The following is a 20,902-nucleotide window of genomic DNA, read 5'->3' as shown; positions in this document are numbered from 1 at the left end:
TTTTCTGGAAAAATTAATTGCATGTGTGAATAAGCTATTGTTGATTTGTGTTTACATCTGTACCTGATACCCAAACCAAACAGCCACTCTTCGACTCTTATTTTGAAACTCAACTCAGGAAGCCCTTGACTGTCGTGGCTTTTGACGCCAGTCTGGTTCCCACAGCTCAGTGTTGCTAAATCCAATCTCAGTGACATCAGCGGGGTGAAGGTTTGGCCAGACTCCTCTTTTCCCTCTTCCAGGATAAAAACCATGAGGTCTGTGGAGACTCGCATATTCCTCACGCAGGAGCTCCTCACAGCTGATCCATTAGACTGCTGACCTCCTGTCTGCGAAACAACACAGGATCCGGGCATCAGGGAAGCAAAGGAAGGACGGGAGGAAGGCAGAGCGAAATATCAGCGCATCTTCCTTGCGTTATGTTGGGCAGCAGAAAGAAAGCAGCCCCGGTGGTGAAGAACGGAGCCGGGACGTCCGAGTCAAAGGCCATCGATCCCCTGAAGAGTCTGGGTGAGTGTTTGTGTTCCAGCACAGTGTGAATGTACTCAATGATCAAAGGTTTCTCCCTCTGAGATCATGTTGACTGTAGCCATAACTGAACCGTTATACCAACCGCTCTACTTCAAGTGAAGAAATACAGTCTGTCATTTTATGTGCTTAAGCAGAACATTCAGCTGAGGTGAAGGCAGGCAGTCATGTCAGGAAAACTAAATATAGCCCATGTTTATCCTTACAATGCACCATGTCTTTCATACTTTCTACAGCAGAATAATGCATCCACTAACCATTAACATCATTTCTTTTTTAAAAAGGTAAAATGATATTCAACTGAAATACATTCAGGCCAGCAGCACCCTCCTTCCCTCACTAATGGCATGGAGTGGCTATTTGTGCTTTTACTGGATAATTTTATAACCTAATAATTATTAATCCAAACTAAAACAAACTACACACTGAGGTTTTTACATTACTGTTTGTGTAATTGTTTTGGATGGAGCCTTGCTGGCTTGTTTCCCCCTGCTTCCATTGTTTATCCGAAGTTAAGATAAGCACTTCTTAATAGATAGCTCTATACTGAACACACACGATGTGAGATTTATATCCATTTTCTCATCTAACTGTAGGAAAAATGTGTATTTTCCCCCAAATGTCAAACTGTTTGAAATAAAACCATGGTAGTATGAAATAAAACAGAAATACTGAGGGACAAATAGGCTATAAAACCGGTAGCCATTCGGTAGAAGTTAATGCATGATTTGTAAATCTAAGTTTTGAATGATTTCCTCTTTTAGCATTCATATATTTGAGTGACAAAAATATGTGAAAACATTTCTGTAAATGCTTTCTTTACCCGAGCCAATAGCCTTTATTAAGGAAGTTACTTAAGTGTCTTATTATCTCTCAGAGCTGTGTTTGACTGTGAAGACCTTTACTGTGTGTGTGTGTGTGTGTGTGTGTGTGTGTGTGTGTGTGTGTTCAAGTATATGAGCTGTCTGTGTGTCCAAGGGGACTTCAGAGCCAACTCCATTAGCTGTGATCATCATCCAGCACAATTAAAGCTCCTCCCGAATCAAGATTTCACTTTCCACACAGAAACACCGACATCAGAAGCAGATAATAACATGTGGAAACTAGAGACCACCTTGCGATGGGATCACACCAGCCGCGACACCCGTCAACATGTTGATGTTCTGACCCAGGAGTACTCAGTAGTTATTACTGTATTACTACGTGAGTACTCATGGTTCGGAACACACTAACATACTAACATAGTATTTTGTGTGAACATCCGTTAAGAATGACCATTAACCATTAACCATCGCCTGTAAAGTTTTGTGACTGCATCTTGCACGGTTGTGATACAATTGTGTTGACAAAATCTGTCAAATCTGTTATCAGGTTATTTGGTAAATACAGTCAATATTGACCTATGTTTATCTGTGTTTCTGGTGCGAAGACTCGGGGCAGTTAGTCATGACCCTGTCAAGATTGTATGATGTTTCGTTAAAGCCCTGTTTGGCACATTATGGCAAATCCATTACCAAGTTTTTTCAGTTTCAAACTAGTGATTTACTAAAGCTGGTTGCACTGTAGAATCACAAGCTGAAACATAACTTCCAAAATAACAGTTTTAGGAGTACAAACAATATATTAAACTTAACCACTAATCCTTTCTAAATTAGGTATGACTTTATTTATTTATTTTTTTACATATGTGGAGAAATACATGTGTTTCACAGTTAGTAGTATTCATGCAATTTCGACTGAGTTATTTATCACATGTCGGGTCAGATGTGTTGTTTCCATATTACCTCTTTTACTCTTCACTCGAAATGGGTCACACTATACTTGCAAGCTAACAGCTACACCACAGTTACACCTGGCAGTTGGGGGGTGTAAATATTTTGTAATAACTCTGTGCTTAAGGTTATTTGTGTAGTGCAACCGTTTAAAATTAGTCAACACTCATGTTATAACTAGGTAACTTATGAAGAACTTGCAACCAGCTCCTGGTACATTACATTGGAGTATTTCCACTCCAATACATACGAAGAAATATTTCACTTTTTACTTCACTACATATTTGACAGCTACAGTTACTTATGAGTTTGCAGATTAAACTTTCACCTGCATATCAATTCATAGAACATGATGTACTGCAGGGTTTTAAACTTAGACCAAGTGCAACTTGGACCACCTACAACATTTAACTCTTTTTACTTGTTTACCATACAACTTGAAAAGCAGGGTGTTTTCTTGTAATGGAGTATTGTTTCATTGTTTAATTTTCCTACTTTTATTTAAGTACTACTAAGAATTTCAGTACCATTTTGCCAGTAGTTTTCCACTGCTGGCAAAATGTTCAATGTGTATCCAACTGACTTCAGGTCCATTTGGATACATCACAAATCATATGTACCATAATATCACTGGTTTTTGTGTGTATAAGTGCAGCACAATGGCTGTGTGTATGTGTATGTGTGTGTGTGTGTGTGTGTGTGTGTGTGTGTGTGTGTGTGTGTTTTGTGTGTGTTTGTTCTTTATCTGAACTCCCTTGATAAAGTAAATATCACCACATTGTAGACGTGCAGTGCAGCAGTTGTTGCTGCAGTTACACTTTGGTTCTATGCTGCAGCATGTATCATTAGTCAAACTACATGATTTCATCACACCGACTGAGGAACACTGTGGGTACCTGTCGTTTGAGGTCTGTCACTTTAATAAGGTCAGTCTATTTGTAATTGACACTCTGATGGTTTGGCTCTCCTCCTCCTCACACACACATACAACCACACACCCACTGAATTTCTCCCACTGCTGTAACGTTGCTCACCTCATTTACAGTAACCCACTGCTGTACACAGAGGAGTGTGTGTGTGTGTGTGTGTGTGTGTGTGTGTGTGTGTTTTCCCAGTAGCAAGACACCTTTGTAAATGTAGTGACCCAGCCCTTCCCAAACCACAGTGAGTCTTCTGTTTCAGCTGCTGAGTCCTGCTTACTCAGCTTAGGACTCAGCAGTGTCTGTGAAGGAGAGCATAGAGGCAACACTGCAGCAGTTTTATACATTCCTTTTTGCAGTGGAAATAGTCATTTTGCTATAAAATGCAATTTATAACTTCCTGTTTCCCTCAATACACATGTACACATACACATGTGGTTATATATGGCAATATGATAACAAAGCCACAGGGCCCATAGAGGAGACTTGAGATGACTTACATTCCACACATTCTATTGGTCACTTCACTTACTTGATGGTATTGATGAGATTACTTGGCTTTAAGTGGGGCTGCAGTGGATAAAGTTCAAAATGGAGGAAATGAAACAGATTAGCTGTGTCGCACCAATTTCATACAACCCTGCATCTGCAGAATAAGAAGCAATTTGTAGCTTTTCTCATTGTACCTATTTTGACACTAACAAAATCAATGATAGCCACTGGATAGCGACACCATATGTCATGGAGGTTGTGCATGAATGGTTTCTACTTCTCTAGGTCAAGAGTAGTGTTATTGTTGACAAGGACTACAGTGGATTAAAAATGTTTCATTTCAAATTGGGAGAAAACAGAACATTTGCTAAAGTCTCAGCATCGGTCATGTTGCAGAGATGTTAAGTTTGAGAGCACTTAGTCATCAGTAGAATTGACTGCAACATAAAGTTGATGCCAAAGCTAAGAAAAGTTGCTGAAAATTTGGTTAAAAAGTACTGGATCAAGTGTCATGCCTTCAGGGGCATCTTACACAACAGTATGGAGAGAGTAACAGTTATCATTAACTGTAAGCTATACATACAGAAATACTGCTTCATATATTGCTTACCAATTAACAAATGAGTTTATTGCAAAATCTCTTCAGGCTGAAAGATTTCTTGCAGAGGAGAAAGGTACACGTCCTCATTTGTCTTCTTTGTAGAAGGTGTCTCAGGACATGGCTTTCATAAAGCCAAAAGCACTTAGCTAACTGGAATTTTCTCTCCTATGGAATCAAAAGTCCCCCCTCCCTGTCCCTGTCCCACCTCATCACCATACAACCTTTGTCCGTCACTTCATCTTCTCTCTAATTTTTCCTCCTCCACAATATCAAGTCCTTCTGTCTTTCTTTATATCTCTGTCCGTAACTTGGCATCTGTAGCCGCACCCAACTGCTGGTTGAGGACCAAAATGTCAGAATTACAGAGCTCCCATATGAGCTGCTGCGGTCCAACAGATGTATATATACACCAACTTCTAATTCTGACTATGCTCTACTTATTTTTTTCTCTTTTCATCCTCACTTTTCTCTCCTCACCCCCCTGCCTTCTTTCAGTGCTTCTGAGTTCAGATCAGATCAGGATGCTGCGCATACTTACTGCCACCTTGTACGCAATCAGGTACCGTTTCTATTACATCGTATCTGTCTTTCTTCAACCATCCTTTTTTTCTGTTTGCTTTCTAGGAGTGCAGGATGATGACGATGTGAAGCGGATGTTGCAGGGCTCCAGTATGGTCAAGGTATTGCTAATTATGAACTACTAGTAGTCGTCAGTTATTAGTAGTAGCCGGTAATAGTAATACAATTAATGAGATTTAATGGATAATTAATTTATTAATTAATTAATTTATTATTTATTAATTAATTCATTTTATGTAAAGGTCCGCTCGCCTCGCTGGCAGAAGCGACGAACTCTGAAGCTGCTGGAAGACGGTGTCACTGTTTGGTGTCAGTCCCACAAAACCTCCAGCCGGGCCAAGGAGCAACAATCCTGTAAGAGTGTGCTCGTGTGTTATTTTATATGAATCTGAATCAATTTATTGATACATAGGAATTTGACATGGCAGTCATTGCAGAAACATACAACCTCAAACTGACAGGACAATGTGCAGCTTAGGCAAAGGACTTTTTAGATAGTGGACATCCTCATGACAATCACAGATTAAACGATGAGGACAATTCATAAGTGAAAAGATTTTTACAGACCTTCTTTATCTATGAGGTGTCATTTTCGGATTAAGATTTGGTTTTAGCATTAAAGGGGAACTGCAATAAAGCCTTTTGTGTCACAAGCGATGTCACTTGAGTCAACATCGGTTGGGGCAGAAGACAAGAAGTTTCAAAATGAAAAAAATCTATAAAATCTGTGGAGTTAGAAAGAAGTGGGTTTACCAGACCTCTGTAGCCTGCCCCTCATCTCAGCTTGAGGCTTTTGGCTCGAGGCTACATTAGCAACCCTTTGACATAAAACTGGCATAAAACATCCAAATCTCCGACCAAATTGTCGGTGGTCTCGTGATCGGAGCTGATAGCAATAATACCACTTGGGTGTTAAGGAATGCCTAAAAGGAAGTGCTTATCAGGTTATTGAATGGCATCCAGAACCCCCTCCCCTTACTCCTTTCCAATAAGGGGGGTTGCATCTGATTTTTGTTACTGAAACTGAAGTGCGGACATGAGAAAATAAAGAGGTTGTTAAATCTGTTTAAATTGTTGAATCTTGCCAAGATCTCATTCACTGCTCTATCTGGTATACAGTGGTTCTCATACATTCGTTAGTTGTTCATTGCTGTATTAATTGCATTTATTCATGGTTGCACTTATTTACTCATTTGTATGTTTACTTGTTATTAGTTGTGTGTGTAGTTAGTAGTTTAACTAACCTTTAATGTACAAAACATGGTTTGTACGCATGAAGTATTATGGTCACTGTACACGAGTCAAGAACCTCCAGATTGAGACTGAATTAATTAATATTGTGTTCCATTTTTTAAGGTAAATGGTAAATGATAAATGATCTCACTTATATAGCGCTTTTCAACCTTCACGGTTCCCAAAGCGCTTTACAGCTAAGTCTTATTCACCCATTCACTCACACACACACCAATGGCGACCGAGCTGCCATGCAAGGTGCTGGTCTCCATCGGGAGCAACTTAGGGTTCAGTGTCTTGCTCAAGGACACGTCGACATGACGGGGGCAGCCGGGGATCGAACCCCCAACCCGCTCTAACCAGCTTCACCTCCCGTGCGACAGTGCTAACCACTGCGCCGCCATGCCGCCCAAGGGTGGTGCCCCGAGGTGAATTTAATGCGAGTTCAATTCAATTATGTAGTATAAATACTGATTATTTCTGATAGCCCAAAGTTGAGTGCCGTCACTGTACTCCATCTTTTGTACCAATTAATGTGTTTACAATGCATATCTTTGGAGAGCCCCTTTGAGGCTTATTAATTATCGTTTATTAATGCTTTAAACACTACAACTTGCAACAGCTTTGAACACTTATGCTGTTAGACATGCTCATCTGAAGCTTGTATGACCTTGTTTGTTTCAAGCATACCCCTGCCTTTAGACATATTGACACACTGACACGAGATCTGTGGCAATAGAATAGGACCTTACCTTTACCTAACCTGATTAGATTGAATTTAATTTAGATGCTGCTTCACACGGGTCCCAGGCCAGGTCTTGGTGGAAGACCCCTACCATATGCATTAAACACTGAAAAATTCGTTTTGTAAACCCTTTAAAATCATCCTTTAAGGGGCCCCACCCTGAAGTTAACAACCATCTCCATGTGATAATTAGTAACAAGCAAGCCTTTCCTTTGGCATAGTAAGTGTTCCAGAAAAGCTCAGTGCTCTGACTGGGTGTGTTAGGTGAAACATGGACATACAGTATCTATTTTTGTTAACTTTAAATGATACTTACTGCTCTGTCCAGACATAGACTTGCTCACACAGCTACTCTACCTCTCCTCTGCTATCTGAGGGTCACACACGGTGCCTTGATTATAGAGCTCATCTATTTTGAGCCTAAGATGGCAGCCAGTCCTGCTGTAGTTCAACCAGTGAAATTAAAGGACATTATATGGTGGTGGGAGTCAGCCCTGGAGACTGTGGTTTGGTGTTATACAGTTACCACATGACTCAACCACTAGGCTAGCCTCCCAAGTACAGCACAAGGCCTTTAATTGCCACAAGACTAGATTTGCTTGTGATGTGGCACAGTGTGTGTTTGGTGTGCAGCTTTGTGTGTGTGTGAATGAGTGTGTGTGTATCATGTATCTCTTTCATTTGCTTTCATGACACCCTGGATCATTTATCAGATAACCTCTCACCCGAACACACAAGCAAAAGTTAAATTGATGTGCTTGTGCTTGTAAGTAGAATAACTGGATTTGACATTTGGATACGACAAAGTGGAAGCCTGTCAGCCACACCCAGTAATTTATCCCACTAGCTTTAGATCAGATATGTTTGCTATAATGTGACTGGGTGGTCTATTGCAGTGGTCCACAATATTTTTGTCTTGTGGCCCTTTAAAATGAAGTAAGGTCTGATACCCCAATCCCAGGTTATGGCATTAGTGTGGACCTGAGTTGAGAGCAGTTCAACCAGAGAGTGAGAACCAGAGATAGTTTCATTTGAAAGACGTTTGGACACCTGAAGAGGTGACATTATCCAGTATTTAGAAAAAAAGCTAGGAAAAAACATATGTGGATAAGAAGTTTTTTTCTTTCCAATCCCTTTAATAATCTTATGACCCTTTACGGGCGTACCAATCCTCAGGTTGGGAACCACTGGTCTCATGGTTTGGCAGACTCAAGGGCAAACGATTGGTTTCAGAGGTGATATAGGTTATCCATACTTCATAAACAAATATATGAAAACGGTAAAAATATATTTAAGAAGCTATGATGAAATTGGCTATCTCTCTATCTAATATTGGTAGTATAGAAAACGAATGGAAATACTATAAACCTCTGCTGTATTGTTAAGGGGGGCTGCCCCCTGAAAGTCGAAGATTGGAATCATCAGTCGGACACCCCTCAGTCAACTGAGATTCTTCATGTCAAGCAGGTGTTTTTTTGTTTTTTTTGCTAGTCTATATGGAAAAAAAGGAATAAATAGTCGCATGCTGTTCATCCCTCCTGTACATTTCAGAGACTTAGCAAATCCATGACAAGGAGCACTGAAACTGTTTTGGGGACTCTTCAAAGCTTATATTTTATGGAACTCAGGGGTCAACTGAGAACTTACATATATCTGTTATCTGTCCTGACCTCTAACTACCTCAAGTAGGAAAGTGTCATATACCATATTTTCACATAGTTCTGACCACAGAAGCTCGGTTCTCTCATTTTGCTCTTTTATCCCTCCATATTTGCTCCACAGACATTTGTCTCCTCTCTAGAGAAAACCCACAGCAGACAGACTCCTTTGACAGTTCTTTTGCTTTCCCCATGGCTCAGAATCCAGCAAAGTGCAGCACTAGAGGAAATGTGCAGGGGTCTGTCAAGAGCCCAGAGACTCACTGGCTTTTTATACACAGACACTAATTACATGCAAACTGGTGTGGACAGTTACCCTTACTAGCCATTTAAATCTGTTTGTGTCAACTTGTGTGCATAGTATCTGGCCAAAGCTTCAAGGGTATGTATACTTTTGATCAGGGCTGTTTGGGTGATTCAACTTGTCATTATGATTTAAAAAGAGCAAATACAATTGCGTGATAATAAATAACTTCGTCTGACCACTAACCCTGAATGAAAGAAGTTTTTCCATGATCAAACATATTTTCTGAAAAAATGGACAATATTTCACAAATTCTGCCAGGGTATGTAAACTTATGAGCACAACTGTATTACATTACAGAATGGATAGTTAATTGGGCTATACTTGCTCTTTACTCCGTTGTTCTTTCTTCCTCTTCTTCCACCTTTTTCTCTCTCTTCCCCTCACACATCCTCAGTCTCTGTCATGGAAGTGGAGTGTGTTCGTGAGGGTTGCCAATCAGAGACATTGCGGCAGATGGTCGGCTCAGTACCTGAGGTCAAGTGTCTGACAGTGGTCTTCAAAGGGCCCCGTAAGAGCCTGGATCTCCTCTGCCAGAGCCAGGAGGAGGCTCAGCACTGGGCCCGCGGCATCCGCACCCTGCAGGAGAGGGTGGAGAACATGACCCAGAAGGAGAAACTTGACCAATATCCTATATATTGTTAATTTGTAATTGTAGAACTGTCTACACTGTATATGGGGAGGTACTAGTGCCAAGAATAAAAGTACAAGAAACTGTTAACTACATGCAGAATACTTTTTTAATATTTTTTGTTGAAGGCCCCATAAGCCCCCTGCAAATACCCTTGAGAGTAAAAAACCAGAGTGCCAATAGTGTAACATGTATCCAATGAAAACATATGTTGGTACTTTTGTCATCTTCCACGTTTTTTAAATAAATATTCCAAAAAGAACATACCAACACAAAGTATCTACAGGCAGAATTAGTATGATGAAATATTTGATCTGTGCTTCAAAAGTCCACATTGATCACTATTACACCACCAAATACTGTTCATTTTCTGCTCTTGCTGCTTCCTTGACTGTGTTTGTGTGTCACCTGGATTCATGCTTACCTGCGTCGGGCCGACCAGAATCATGATGATAAGATGAGCTATGACGAAGTCCAGACACTGCTGCAGATGATCAATATTGACCTAAGTGACCAGTATGCCCGCAACCTCTTCCAGGTAGGAGAACGCACACACACATACTTAAAAACATTGGTCCCATATCAACAGTAATTAAAAGTGATTTATGAATTAATTTTAATTGACAATGACGTGTATTGCTTGGGTCTAACAATTGAGGCCAGCTTGAAAATAGATGTCCATACCTAAACAAAGAGTGTCATGTCTTACTCTGTTTCTCTGATAGAAATGTGACCAGTCAGCAGATGGTCGTCTGGACCACGGGGAGATCGAAGTTTTCTGCAGGGAGTTGTTACGGAGACCGGAGCTGGATGCTGTGTTTATCCGGAACTCTGCAAATGGCTGTGTACTTTCCACTGTGGACCTGAGGGATTTCCTCAAGGACCAGGGGGAGGACGCTTCACTCATCCATGCCCAAAGCCTCATACTCACCTATGAACTTAATGAGTGGGGTATGGTGCTAAGTAGCAATATATTGCAAAGTACCAACTAGTGCGTGTTTGGCAAAACAGCTCTGATAAACCCATTTGGGCACTACCTGCCCAGTACCAAATGGGACACAGACAAAGTTGGCGACTAGATGTTAAACACAGAAGAGCATCCAGCAGCTAAAAACTCAGATATTTTTCTCAGGAGTTGAATATTATATTATATATTGGACTTACAGAAGTCTGGTTGCATTCCAAATGAATACTAACTTTGTTCCATGTCTACTGGATATGTGAGAAGCTATGTATTGCTAACAACTACAACTCAGACGCAGTTGTAAAATGATGGGATTTGTGGTGATAGATGTGGACAACCTGACAGTGAGGGGTGAACTGTCTCGGCCACATTTGGGCGTAGAATTGTGAGGAGTAACTGTTCAGAGGATCGGGAGGGGTCTGGACATAAAATTGGGACTAAGGAGATCAGAGATGTAAGCTCGTGCCAGTCCATGCAGTGCTTCAAAAATAATTAAAAGAAAAATCTATTCTATATTTGATTAATTTAATATCTCAATGGCCCTTTATAGTGCTAAAAGGGCGGAACAGATATACAATCTCTTTTACTATACCCACTTTTATTGTACTCACTAAGGTCAACACAATTAACTTTTGAAGTTTAAGGGGTGAGTATACTCCATCAGAACTGCTTGTTGCATGGTCAAATAGCTTCAGACTCCCCCTCACACCTTTCCAACATTAGATTAGTGCCCTACCATTTATGTAACTTCACACAGTGATTGGCCAGGTGTGTGTAGGTGAGAGAGGAGCCAGGGTTTGAACTTCTCTCTCAAGCTCTCTTTTATCATTCCTTACACCACAATTTTGATCACTTTTCATGTGAATAACCAAGTGTAACACTGGGAATGCCTTCCAGGAGAGACCGCAAACTTGTTACCCCCATATTTAAAAGATATCACTTCTGTCCCCTCTTTATGACGGTTGACTTTTCACTCCGCGTTAGAGTTAGGCCGTTCGCCAGTGTGGTCGGACAAAACATTGTACAAACTAGTTCTGAACAAGCATAGCCCAACCTTCGTTTAACTGCAAGAGACGAAGTGTCGCCTTCAAAAATAAGACAAATTGTGGTTTCTATCTCTTTAAAAAAAATCATACTCGCTATACTGTATGTCCAGAAAACATATAATAGGGCCAAATTTGTTAATTTTTTAATTGTGTTTTACAAACTGCACTCTGACTACCAGCACCAGTCTGTTCCCTATATAATAAAGCCTTTGACTTTGACATTTGTTCCTTTTCCCCGTACAGCCCAGAAGAACCAGTTCATGACCCCAAATGGTTTCACCATGTACATGCTGTCTAAGGAGAACTGTGTGTTTAACCCGGAACATACTAGGGTTTACCAAGACATGAAACACCCACTGACACACTACTTCATCTCCTCCTCCCACAACACCTACCTCACTAAGGACCAGCTGACTGGGGACAGCAGCACAGAGCCATACATCCGGTGAGAATCAATCACATAACAGTAATTTACATATCCATCAAAAATGTTTTTGTGAAACTATTTGTGGGGGTGCTCGGAATTGATTGAGCCCAGGGGTCTCCTGAAGCAGCAGAGATATATGTAAGTCAGGGAGGCCATGGAGAAGGTCTACCCATTTGGGAGAGATCACTGACATAGTTAAAAAAAACTCCACAGTGGCAAGGCACTAGGGGTGAATGAAATTTTCCCTGAGATGCTGAAGGCTCTGCATCTTGTTGGGCTGTCTTGGGTGACACACCTCTTCAATGATTTGTGGAGCTTGGGAACGGTGCCAGTCGACTAGCAGACAGTATAGGGGTATAAGACTGCTGACCATCCCTGGGAAGGCCAGCTGGGGCCAATGCTAGGAACCTCCTGGTCCATTCATAAGTTAAAGTTTAAGATATAGTTAAGATGGTAGGGTTCACAGTGTCAGACTTTGAAAACCCCTGCTTTAGAGGTACTTTGGACACATTTAACTGGGAAGGGATCCCAGTTAACACAGGACAGACCCAAAATGTAAAAAAATGCAATCTCTACTGGTCGCCAAACAGAAGGGGATAAAGGGCCCAGATTAGTTACAAGCTCTTAAATCACACCTTTATTTACTGGGTTATCTCTGTTTTAGAGATTCCTAATGATGATTTTTCTTGTAGAGCCCTGAATCATGGCTGCCGCTGTGTGGAGCTGGACTGCTGGGATGGAGATAAAGGAGAGCCAGTCATTTACCATGGACACACTCTCACCTCCAAAGTGCCCTTTGTCGAAGTCATTGAGACTATCAATGAATATGCTTTTAAAGTGAGTACACTACTGGAATCAGAGTCATTTTACTTGTCAGCTGCAAAAAATACAGGCATACAGTATTTTGCCTTGGCCATATTCATGCAGAGATATATGGTACAGATAAATATCAAAAGTTAAAACACATTGTCTTTCTAAATTATTCAATTTAGGGGCGGCTGTAGCTCAGGAGGTGGAACAGGTGGTCCACTGATTACAGGAACCTCTTGTTCACATGTCGAAGTGTCTTTGGGCAACAAATTGCTCCCGATGGTCAGGCCAGCACCCTGTGTGGTAGCTCATTGTCATCCGTGTGTGCATGAATGAGTGGCAAAAACCTTTAAAGCATGTTTGGATAAAAGCACATATAAATGTAGCCATTTTTACAATTAAATTGTGTGGACAAAGATGTAATACTTCTAAAATCTATAACAGGACGCAAGATGATTTCCTTCCCCTATTCTCTATGGAAAAAATCCTTTTCTCCCTGACCATCATCTCTCTCTCCCAGGCATCTCCCTATCCACTGATCCTGTCCCTGGAGAACCACTGCTCCGTGGAGCAGCAGACAGTAATGGCTCGACACCTGCGATCCATCCTGGGAGATAAGCTTCTCACTAAGCCTCTCAATGATCTGGATCCTCACAACATGCCTTCTCCAGAGGTAAGGAGACACTGCTCCACATCTGGATGAAAGTTCAATCCCCATAAGAACTACTTTATCTATTGAGACTAAGAGTAACTAAAGTGTCTTTAATTGGGGACATAGATTATGCCTGCATGCAATGGAACTGCATTCAATATTCTTACACAATGGCTGTGTTTGCAGTTTCCTGAAAAAATAAGATTAAATGACAATTAAATGATTTATCCAGATATATACTGTATTTGGAGTGTGTTTGTTACTTTTCAGTGGAATGTGGATGTGGTTAAAAATAGCCAATGACTGGCCTTTAAGGATTTCACTCTGACACACTTCTTAATATCCAACCCCTTTCCAACTGGATGGCAGGACTTCTATTTATCTGTTATGTATGTGAGGCATTTGTAAACAGTTTCTCTGTCTTGATGGCAACTGTTGCTTTGTTAGGATTATGTGTAAAACAGAGAGTAGACTGTTTGTGTTGGATGGGAAATCTGGGGCCATCTGCTCCCACTTCTCTCTAACATTTAGAGAAAAAGTATAAAATAGGACAGTTAGGGTTAAGGGTTAATACTGCCCAGGACCAACGCTCAAGGTTAGGCTCGCTACTACTGAAGTAAAGCGCTTGAGGGTTAGTAAGGCTTAGGGTAACTACTGGCACAGTACTTTAGGGTTAGGTTGAGCGTTGCAAAAAAAGTGCAGTACTACTTTAGACTTAAGGTTAGGGTAACTACCACTGAGGCAGAGCACTTGTGGGTTAGGGTTAGGGTTGCTAGTGCTTAGGCACAATACTAGAACAATGTACCTAATTTCCATCAAACTAGTTGTGCTAGTCAGTGAAATATTTCTGATAATGTTTGTAGTGGTAGTAGCAGTATTACTGTACTGGTGGCTGTAACGTCAGTAGTAGCTCTAGTGTTATTGTTAGCATGATAAAATAGTTTAACTATTATGTTAATCGTTTTCAAACAAGTTGTTAATGTATAGTGTGTGTGATGTGTGTGTGATGTGTGTTGGTTGTGTGTACAGGATCTTATGGGTAAAATCCTGGTGAAGGGGAAGAAGGAGCGAGCGTTGGAGGAGTGCTCATCCAGCTCTTCAGACCTCAGCTCCTCAGACGAGGAGGCCTGTCGCACTGAAGGCAAATCCAGGGGAAAGAAAGAGGACAAGAAGGTACAACACCACCAGCTCACCTTTATCCTAGCAGCAGTGGCTCTCACTAATTTTTTTTTTGGGGGGGGTTGGTGTACTTGGTTAGGATAGCTGCCTGTGAACCACCAAATGTTGAAAACAGTAATGAGGATAAACTGACAGTGACCAGTTGTTTATCAGTTGGGCTGGTAAAGAATGTGATGGGTTTCTGTGTGTGTCATCTCAGCCAGGTGTGTCTAAGCTGAGTCCAGAGCTGTCAGAGCTGGTGGTATACACCTGCAGTGTCCCTTTTAAAAGCTTTGAACAAGCAGCTAAAAACCCAGCAACAGACATGTCCTCGTTCTCTGAAAGTGAAGCACTCAGGCACATTAAGGACTCAGGTATGATGTGTGCATGTGACTAAACTTACTTTCAAAAAATAAGGGGAAATGCTGACCACAACTGAAAAAACAATCTGATAAAAATCCTAAAGATGAAAATTAAAGGGGACTTATTATGTTTTCCCTTATTTTCTGTCATATACATAATGTTGGATGTTCATATTAAATATGGCCAAAATAATGAGGTAAACGTATGTAAAAGTAAAAAAAGCACGCCCACATTGTCCACCTGCTCAGGACTACTCTTCAAGTTTTTGGAGGTTGTTCAGTTTGTCTCTCAAAAAGTGCTTTTTCGTTTGTGAAGGAAAGTTTGTTTCTTGATAGACAGATGGCTGTAGCTGCTGAGACAGGAGCTAAAACAGATTGTTTCAGACAGAGGGTGAACTGAGGGGCTGCAGAAAGGGCCAGGAGAAGATACATAAGGACTTTTTGAACTGTGAATCATGCAAAGCCACTCTAGTGGAATCCCAGAATAAAAATGTAGAGCTGGAAATGAGCATAATAGGCCCCCTTTAAGATTTGAATGGATACAAAGTTACCTATTGATTCTAGTTTGTTGAGGCAGCACAAGGACAAAAGCAAAAGTCTTTCTTCAGTATACCATAGGACTAACTGGACTTTCTTGTCCTGGCCCTGCAGGGGTGTATTTTGTGCGTCACAACAGCCACCAGCTTAGCAGGATTTACCCCTCAGGCCAGCGCCTCCAGTCCTCCAACTACAACCCTCAGGAGATGTGGAACGGGGGCTGTCAAATTGGTGAGGGCTCATTTTATGTTTTTTTGTTCACAAGAGAAGCAGCCAGACTCATCAAGAGCTGTTACTCAGACACAAATCTTACCTTCCTCTCTTTGGTCTAATTGGGTGCCACCCATACGCGTCTAACCCAGTGGTTTGTATCAAAAGAACATTGTGGTACACAGAAATGTATGTCGCTAACGCACTTGTGTTGTGGTTCTCCAGTTGCTTTGAATTTCCAGACACCAGGTGAGCAGATGGACCTAAATCAAGGCAGGTTCCTGCAGAATGGTCAGTGTGGGTACATCCTGAAGCCTCCCTTCATGTATCAGCCTAATACCACGTTCAACCCAGAGAATGTTGGTGGAGGTCCTGGCCACAGACCTGTCCTGCTCACTGTCCAGGTAAGATGGCGCTAAACCTGACTTAACAAATTAAGCCCTGCGCAAGAGTATACTCAAAGTGTCATTGCATCAGAGTGTCAGAACTGTTGCTAGATAATCTTTTCTTGCTCCATTCTATAATGATACTCTAATCAAATTAAACTCTGTTAATATTGTTATTCCAGGTCATTTCAGCTCAGCAGCTCCCCAAACCAGAATGGGACAAGCCCAGCTCCATTGTGGACCCTCAGGTGTGGGTGGAGATACATGGTGTTCCCATAGACAACAATAAGAAGAAAACCCATCATGTCGACAACAATGGTATACCTACCCTACTGACAAAAGACCTATTGCAAATTAAATGACTTCAGTAGCAGAATTTAGGAATTTCTACACAGCTTTAGATAGTCATACAGTTAATATTGTACCTAGTGAACACCATGAGATGCGGTTGAAAGCTCCAGAAAAACCTAGTAAATGTACCCTGGTTGAAAAAGTCTAATTGTATGGGTTGTAAACAACAAAAAAGGTACAATAACCTTGACGTCTTTGAAAGATCTTAAAGATGACAAAGACATACTGTAGAATGGTCATTCCCAACCACAGGCACTCGTACCCTAGGGGGTACTTCTGCAGTTGCCAGGGGGTACATGGAAAGATTGTGGAGTAGGTAGACTAATTTGAAATGATATGAATTATATTATATATAAAAATATATCCACATATTGAATCAGCTGTGATACCTGTACACTACAGTACGTGTTGTGATTGAGAGTACTAGCAAGCAATTATTGCAAGTAATAAATGGGTAAAATAGCTTAAAAGTAATGGATACATGGTTGAAACATTCAACTCCTGCAACTTTAAATGGTAATAGTATGAATGCAAACTTGACCAAACCATCCTAAACAAAAATATTGTAACAATAGGGGTACTTGAGTTGGGTACTTGTGAAGGGGTACTTGAGTTCGACTGTGGGGGTACATCAGACAAAAAAGATTGGGAACCACATACTGCGTGAACATGATTTCATGCAAAGTTCATCAAGTAAAATTGCACAAGTTGATGTGAATAAGTCTGTTAGTAAGTGTTCTTTCCTTGTTTCAGGCTTTAACCCAAGATGGGACTGTACCTTTAACTTTACCGTCCATGTCCCTGACCTGGCTCTGGTTCGCTTCATGGTGGAGGACCATGACTATACTTCCAGCAATGACTTCTTAGGACAATACACCCTGCCTTTCACGACTCTCCGCACAGGTGTGTGTGCCAATATCTAAAGTCACTGCCCTGGCTCCATACATGTTTGGCTGTTGTGGGGATTTCCAAGGATTTGTTTGAGGTTGCCAATCAGTGGCGGCTGGTGACTCAAAAAACAGGAGGAAAACCAACCCAGTATGACGAACTGGCGGTAAAGCAATAGAGATTCATAATTATAGTAATAGTAAAGTTATCCCAAAATACTTAAAATAACTTAAAAATCACAATAAATGGAACTAGAAAATAATATTTCATAGCATATACCCTTCTTAGCTGTGACCTTTGACTCACCTGAATATCCTCCATGCCGTGCAGCCCGGGCAGCAGTCCAACAGCCATACCAGGATTTAGTCCCGGGTGTCTGGAGGGCAGCAGCATGTCGGGCCGCCGCACGCCACCATAGTCACTGAGGCAGCAAGGCCCCTGGCTGCTGTGTCCTGCTGCTGCCATGCGCCCCATTCTCGCCATTAGCTTAACAGTCCTCCAGGGCTGCTACAACAAGCTAACTGTTGCGTTGACTAATGGAAATAGCTAGCTGTGTAGCTAAAGGTGTTTAAAAGTAGTATGAAATTAACATTGGACTAACATGATGTCAATATTGTATTCTGATTGTTGATTGGTTTGGGGGGCATCCTCCATTGGAGCGTCATTTTATGTGTTTTGGCCAATAACAGATTAGCGTGAAAGAAAATGTACATTAAACTGATATAAGAGATCCTGCCATAAGGAGGACAGCAGGAGCCTGTCCTCCTCTGCCTCTTAAAAATAGAGGAGGAGCAACCTCCTCTGCCTCTATGGACCAGCCTCCTCTCTTGCCAACACAACCATTGCTCTCCTGACCCTCTTCCCTTTATCTCTGCAGGTTATCGTCATGTCCGATTGCTCAAGCTGGATGGCTCCAGCCTTTTGCCGGCTTCACTCTTCATCCATGTTAAAGTCACCCCATGTCAGAGCAGTCCCCAGAAATCATCAGCTAAATCACCAGCCAGGTCACTGGCCAAGTCTTTAGCTAAGAAACCCTAATCCCATCTCTACTCCATAGCAACCTGAAGCATGGAAGCCACCATGAGAAGATCCCAGGAACATATCTGCCTGCATCTAGGCAATAAAAGATCTGGGCCCTAATTCATAAAACCTAATGGTTATAAGTTATAACCTTGTCTTGCAAATATCCTATATCCTCGACCTGTCTATATTTTATAGAACAAGAGGATTGTGTTGTTGCAAAACTGCAAGCAATATTTCAAATTTATGAAGAAGAGAGAAAACAATGTTATGCTTACAGCTGAGTATGTTATCTTCCGGAGGGTGTGTAAACAAAAAAATGGAGATACAATCAGGGAGGTAAATACCGTCAGCAACGAACCAAATGTAAATTTTAGCTATGGTTGGTAGCCTTCCCTCATTTAATGGAGGGTTGATTCGTAGAGAAGGACTCAAGAACTTAATGACCATTGAACCAGCCTGCAGAAGTCCACATATATTAATCTACCAGACTGTGATCAAGGTTTGGTGCAAGATTTTGTCTCTACATTTTAACATATAAGACTCCAAACTAATCTCTCAAATTTGCTAGTCTCAGCATTCTGCAGGATGGACTCTTTTTAATTAAGTATCTTATTCTGGTGTCTATTTTATCAGAATAGTCTAGAAATGCCATCTGGTATGTAATTTTAACATTACTTGGGTAGGCTAGAAGTGATCCTGTAAAAGATGGAGGACAAAATCCATCATTCTGTGCAAAAATGTATTCTAAAGTTCTGCTGAAGCTAATATGTGGCTTTAGGAGTCTGGAGGCTCTGATGTACTTAAAACAAAGTGCTTGTCAGATCGTCAGAACAGCATCTGAAACTGCCTCCCCCCACAACCTTAATGACGTTGTAAATGGGTATGGGGGACTGTGTCCAACAATCCAACAAGCATGCTCACTTCACGCAGCAACTGGCCAGGTGTGCGGGAGCGAGAAAGTAGGGAAGATTTGAACTTCTCTCCAAAGCTCTCTTTTTTTCATTCTTCAACTATGTTCCATCACTTTTTGTATAAACAACTGTCTGAAACTGTACGCCTTTATCCCTGTTTTTGCAATTATTACACCTTGACCTTCTATGACGCCAGGCTTGTCACACAATCTTTGAGTGTGGCTGTTTGGAACAGCTATAAACACATTTTTGCCTAAATGTAGCCCATCTAGGGACAGGCATCGCAAATTAGCTTAGGCTATAAATGCTGTGGTGTGTGGCATTGATTTATGCTACATACTTGTCCCTATACAAATAAAAACTAAAAATATAAACAACACTTAGTACAAACTTGTCAGTTTCGAGGACACATACTAATGAGACGAGAAAAACAAAACTACAAACTACGAGGAAGTATCCCAGCTGATCAAGAAATTTCCTGGGAAACACAAAGAGGGAATTTCAAAGATACCCATGCCTCATATTAGCTTTAGCTTTCTTAAAGTGGAGTCACATTAGGGAGAATCTGTTCACAGCAGCCTGTATGAACAGGAGTAATTACAGCAAACAGTAACTCTTATCAATATACATATGGCATGTATTCACTTTTAAGATTTTTCATACTCAGTGGGTTTACATGCACCTTAGTGACCAGGTTATTTTTTATTTTTTTTGGTATAGAGGTGGAAGTGTGTAAAGTTAAGTAATAGTCATATGTTCAGCAGAGGAAACTGATTTGACTTCTAGAGGCTACACTGAGTAAGACTTGAGATGGAATTCTTTAAAATACAAGGATGCATCACTCTGTGTGGTTACCTGTCCTTTTATCCACCTGCTTCGCTGTTACTCTCCTTGTCTGAAGTTTTTTGTAAAGCACATGCATACTTGTAAAAATCTGATTAGAAACCTCGTTAATCTCCTACTCCAATTACAGAAACCAGGTTTCTCTAATCTCCTACCCTGATTACAGTAACCAGTTTACATGACAGTTGACAGAAACTAGTTTACTGGAGAAAGTTGGCTGTAACCTGGTGACTTAAGTACGTTTAAACACACAAATTGCCTTCCCCTGTCTTCTGGGTTACAATCGCTCCCCTGTACTGTATATATTCTCTTGTTATCACATGACTGAAGTCTGGAAGGTCACGTGAGGACACCCGAGGCATTCTGTTAGCTGAAGAAGGCAAGGATACGGCCGAAAGCTCAGAAAAAGTCAGTAATTGGACCTTGAAATTCTAAAGATATGTATATGTTCCCAAGGTTCCCAAGAATGAATCTCCACGCTCGTTTTAACACTGTATTAGGGAGGGTTAGATCCTCATACAACTCACTGTAAATCTGATCTGACCTGGGTTCAAATGAGGCAACTACCCCAGTACTATATAGCAAAATCTGACCATGTTTGTGTAGATTTCTATGATGAGGGCCATCTCAGTATTTTTATAACGTAGCCTAGTGTATTATCTTTAATGGTATCTTAAATGGAAAACATATTTTTGAAGGGATTACTTTTTTGTTAAATGTTTCATTCAGTGTATTTTAGCACGACATCATTTCAGTCTGCAGTGTATTTATTCTCTTTGTGTCAATGAATGACTGAGATCAAACTATATCATTAAGTAGATACTTATAGATAGTAGAGTTTTTATATTAGACTTATAATTTGCTCAGTTAT

The 20,902-nt window shown here is 41.0% G+C and overlaps 1 protein-coding gene across 1 annotated transcript; it reads left to right on the top strand.

Moving 5' to 3' along the window:
• The first annotated feature begins 413 nt into the window (after positions 1-413).
• LOC139303018 (1-phosphatidylinositol 4,5-bisphosphate phosphodiesterase delta-3-A-like) lies at positions 414-18,309 on the top strand. The gene is made up of 16 exons (XM_070926704.1): positions 414-510; positions 4,938-4,993; positions 5,135-5,246; positions 9,230-9,458; positions 9,872-10,001; positions 10,189-10,414; positions 11,717-11,918; positions 12,593-12,737; positions 13,231-13,383; positions 14,392-14,535; positions 14,741-14,894; positions 15,534-15,650; positions 15,855-16,033; positions 16,198-16,333; positions 17,120-17,269; positions 18,132-18,309. The coding sequence occupies exons 1-16, from the start codon at positions 420-422 to the stop codon at positions 18,290-18,292; spliced, it is 2,385 nt and encodes a 794-aa protein (XP_070782805.1). The 5' UTR covers positions 414-419; the 3' UTR covers positions 18,293-18,309.
• The last annotated feature ends 2,593 nt before the right edge of the window (positions 18,310-20,902 follow it).

Source organism: Enoplosus armatus, chromosome 20 (genome assembly GCF_043641665.1).
Source record: "Enoplosus armatus isolate fEnoArm2 chromosome 20, fEnoArm2.hap1, whole genome shotgun sequence".
Taxonomy (NCBI): Eukaryota; Metazoa; Chordata; class Actinopteri; order Centrarchiformes; family Enoplosidae; genus Enoplosus; species Enoplosus armatus.
Note: the sequence above shows the minus strand (reverse complement) of the source record. Positions and strands in the feature narration are given on the sequence as shown.

Bases quoted from the DNA above. Each gene is read 5' to 3' on its own strand.
- LOC139303018 (XM_070926704.1), top strand. From the start codon at position 420: ATGTTGGGCAGCAGAAAGAAAGCAGCCCCGGTGGTGAAGAACGGAGCC. The intron at 9,459-9,871 runs ATATCCTATATA...TTTGTGTGTCAC, and splicing joins CAGAAGGAGAAACTTGACCA to CTGGATTCATGCTTACCTGC. The intron at 12,738-13,230 runs GTGAGTACACTA...TCTCTCTCCCAG, and splicing joins TCAATGAATATGCTTTTAAA to GCATCTCCCTATCCACTGAT.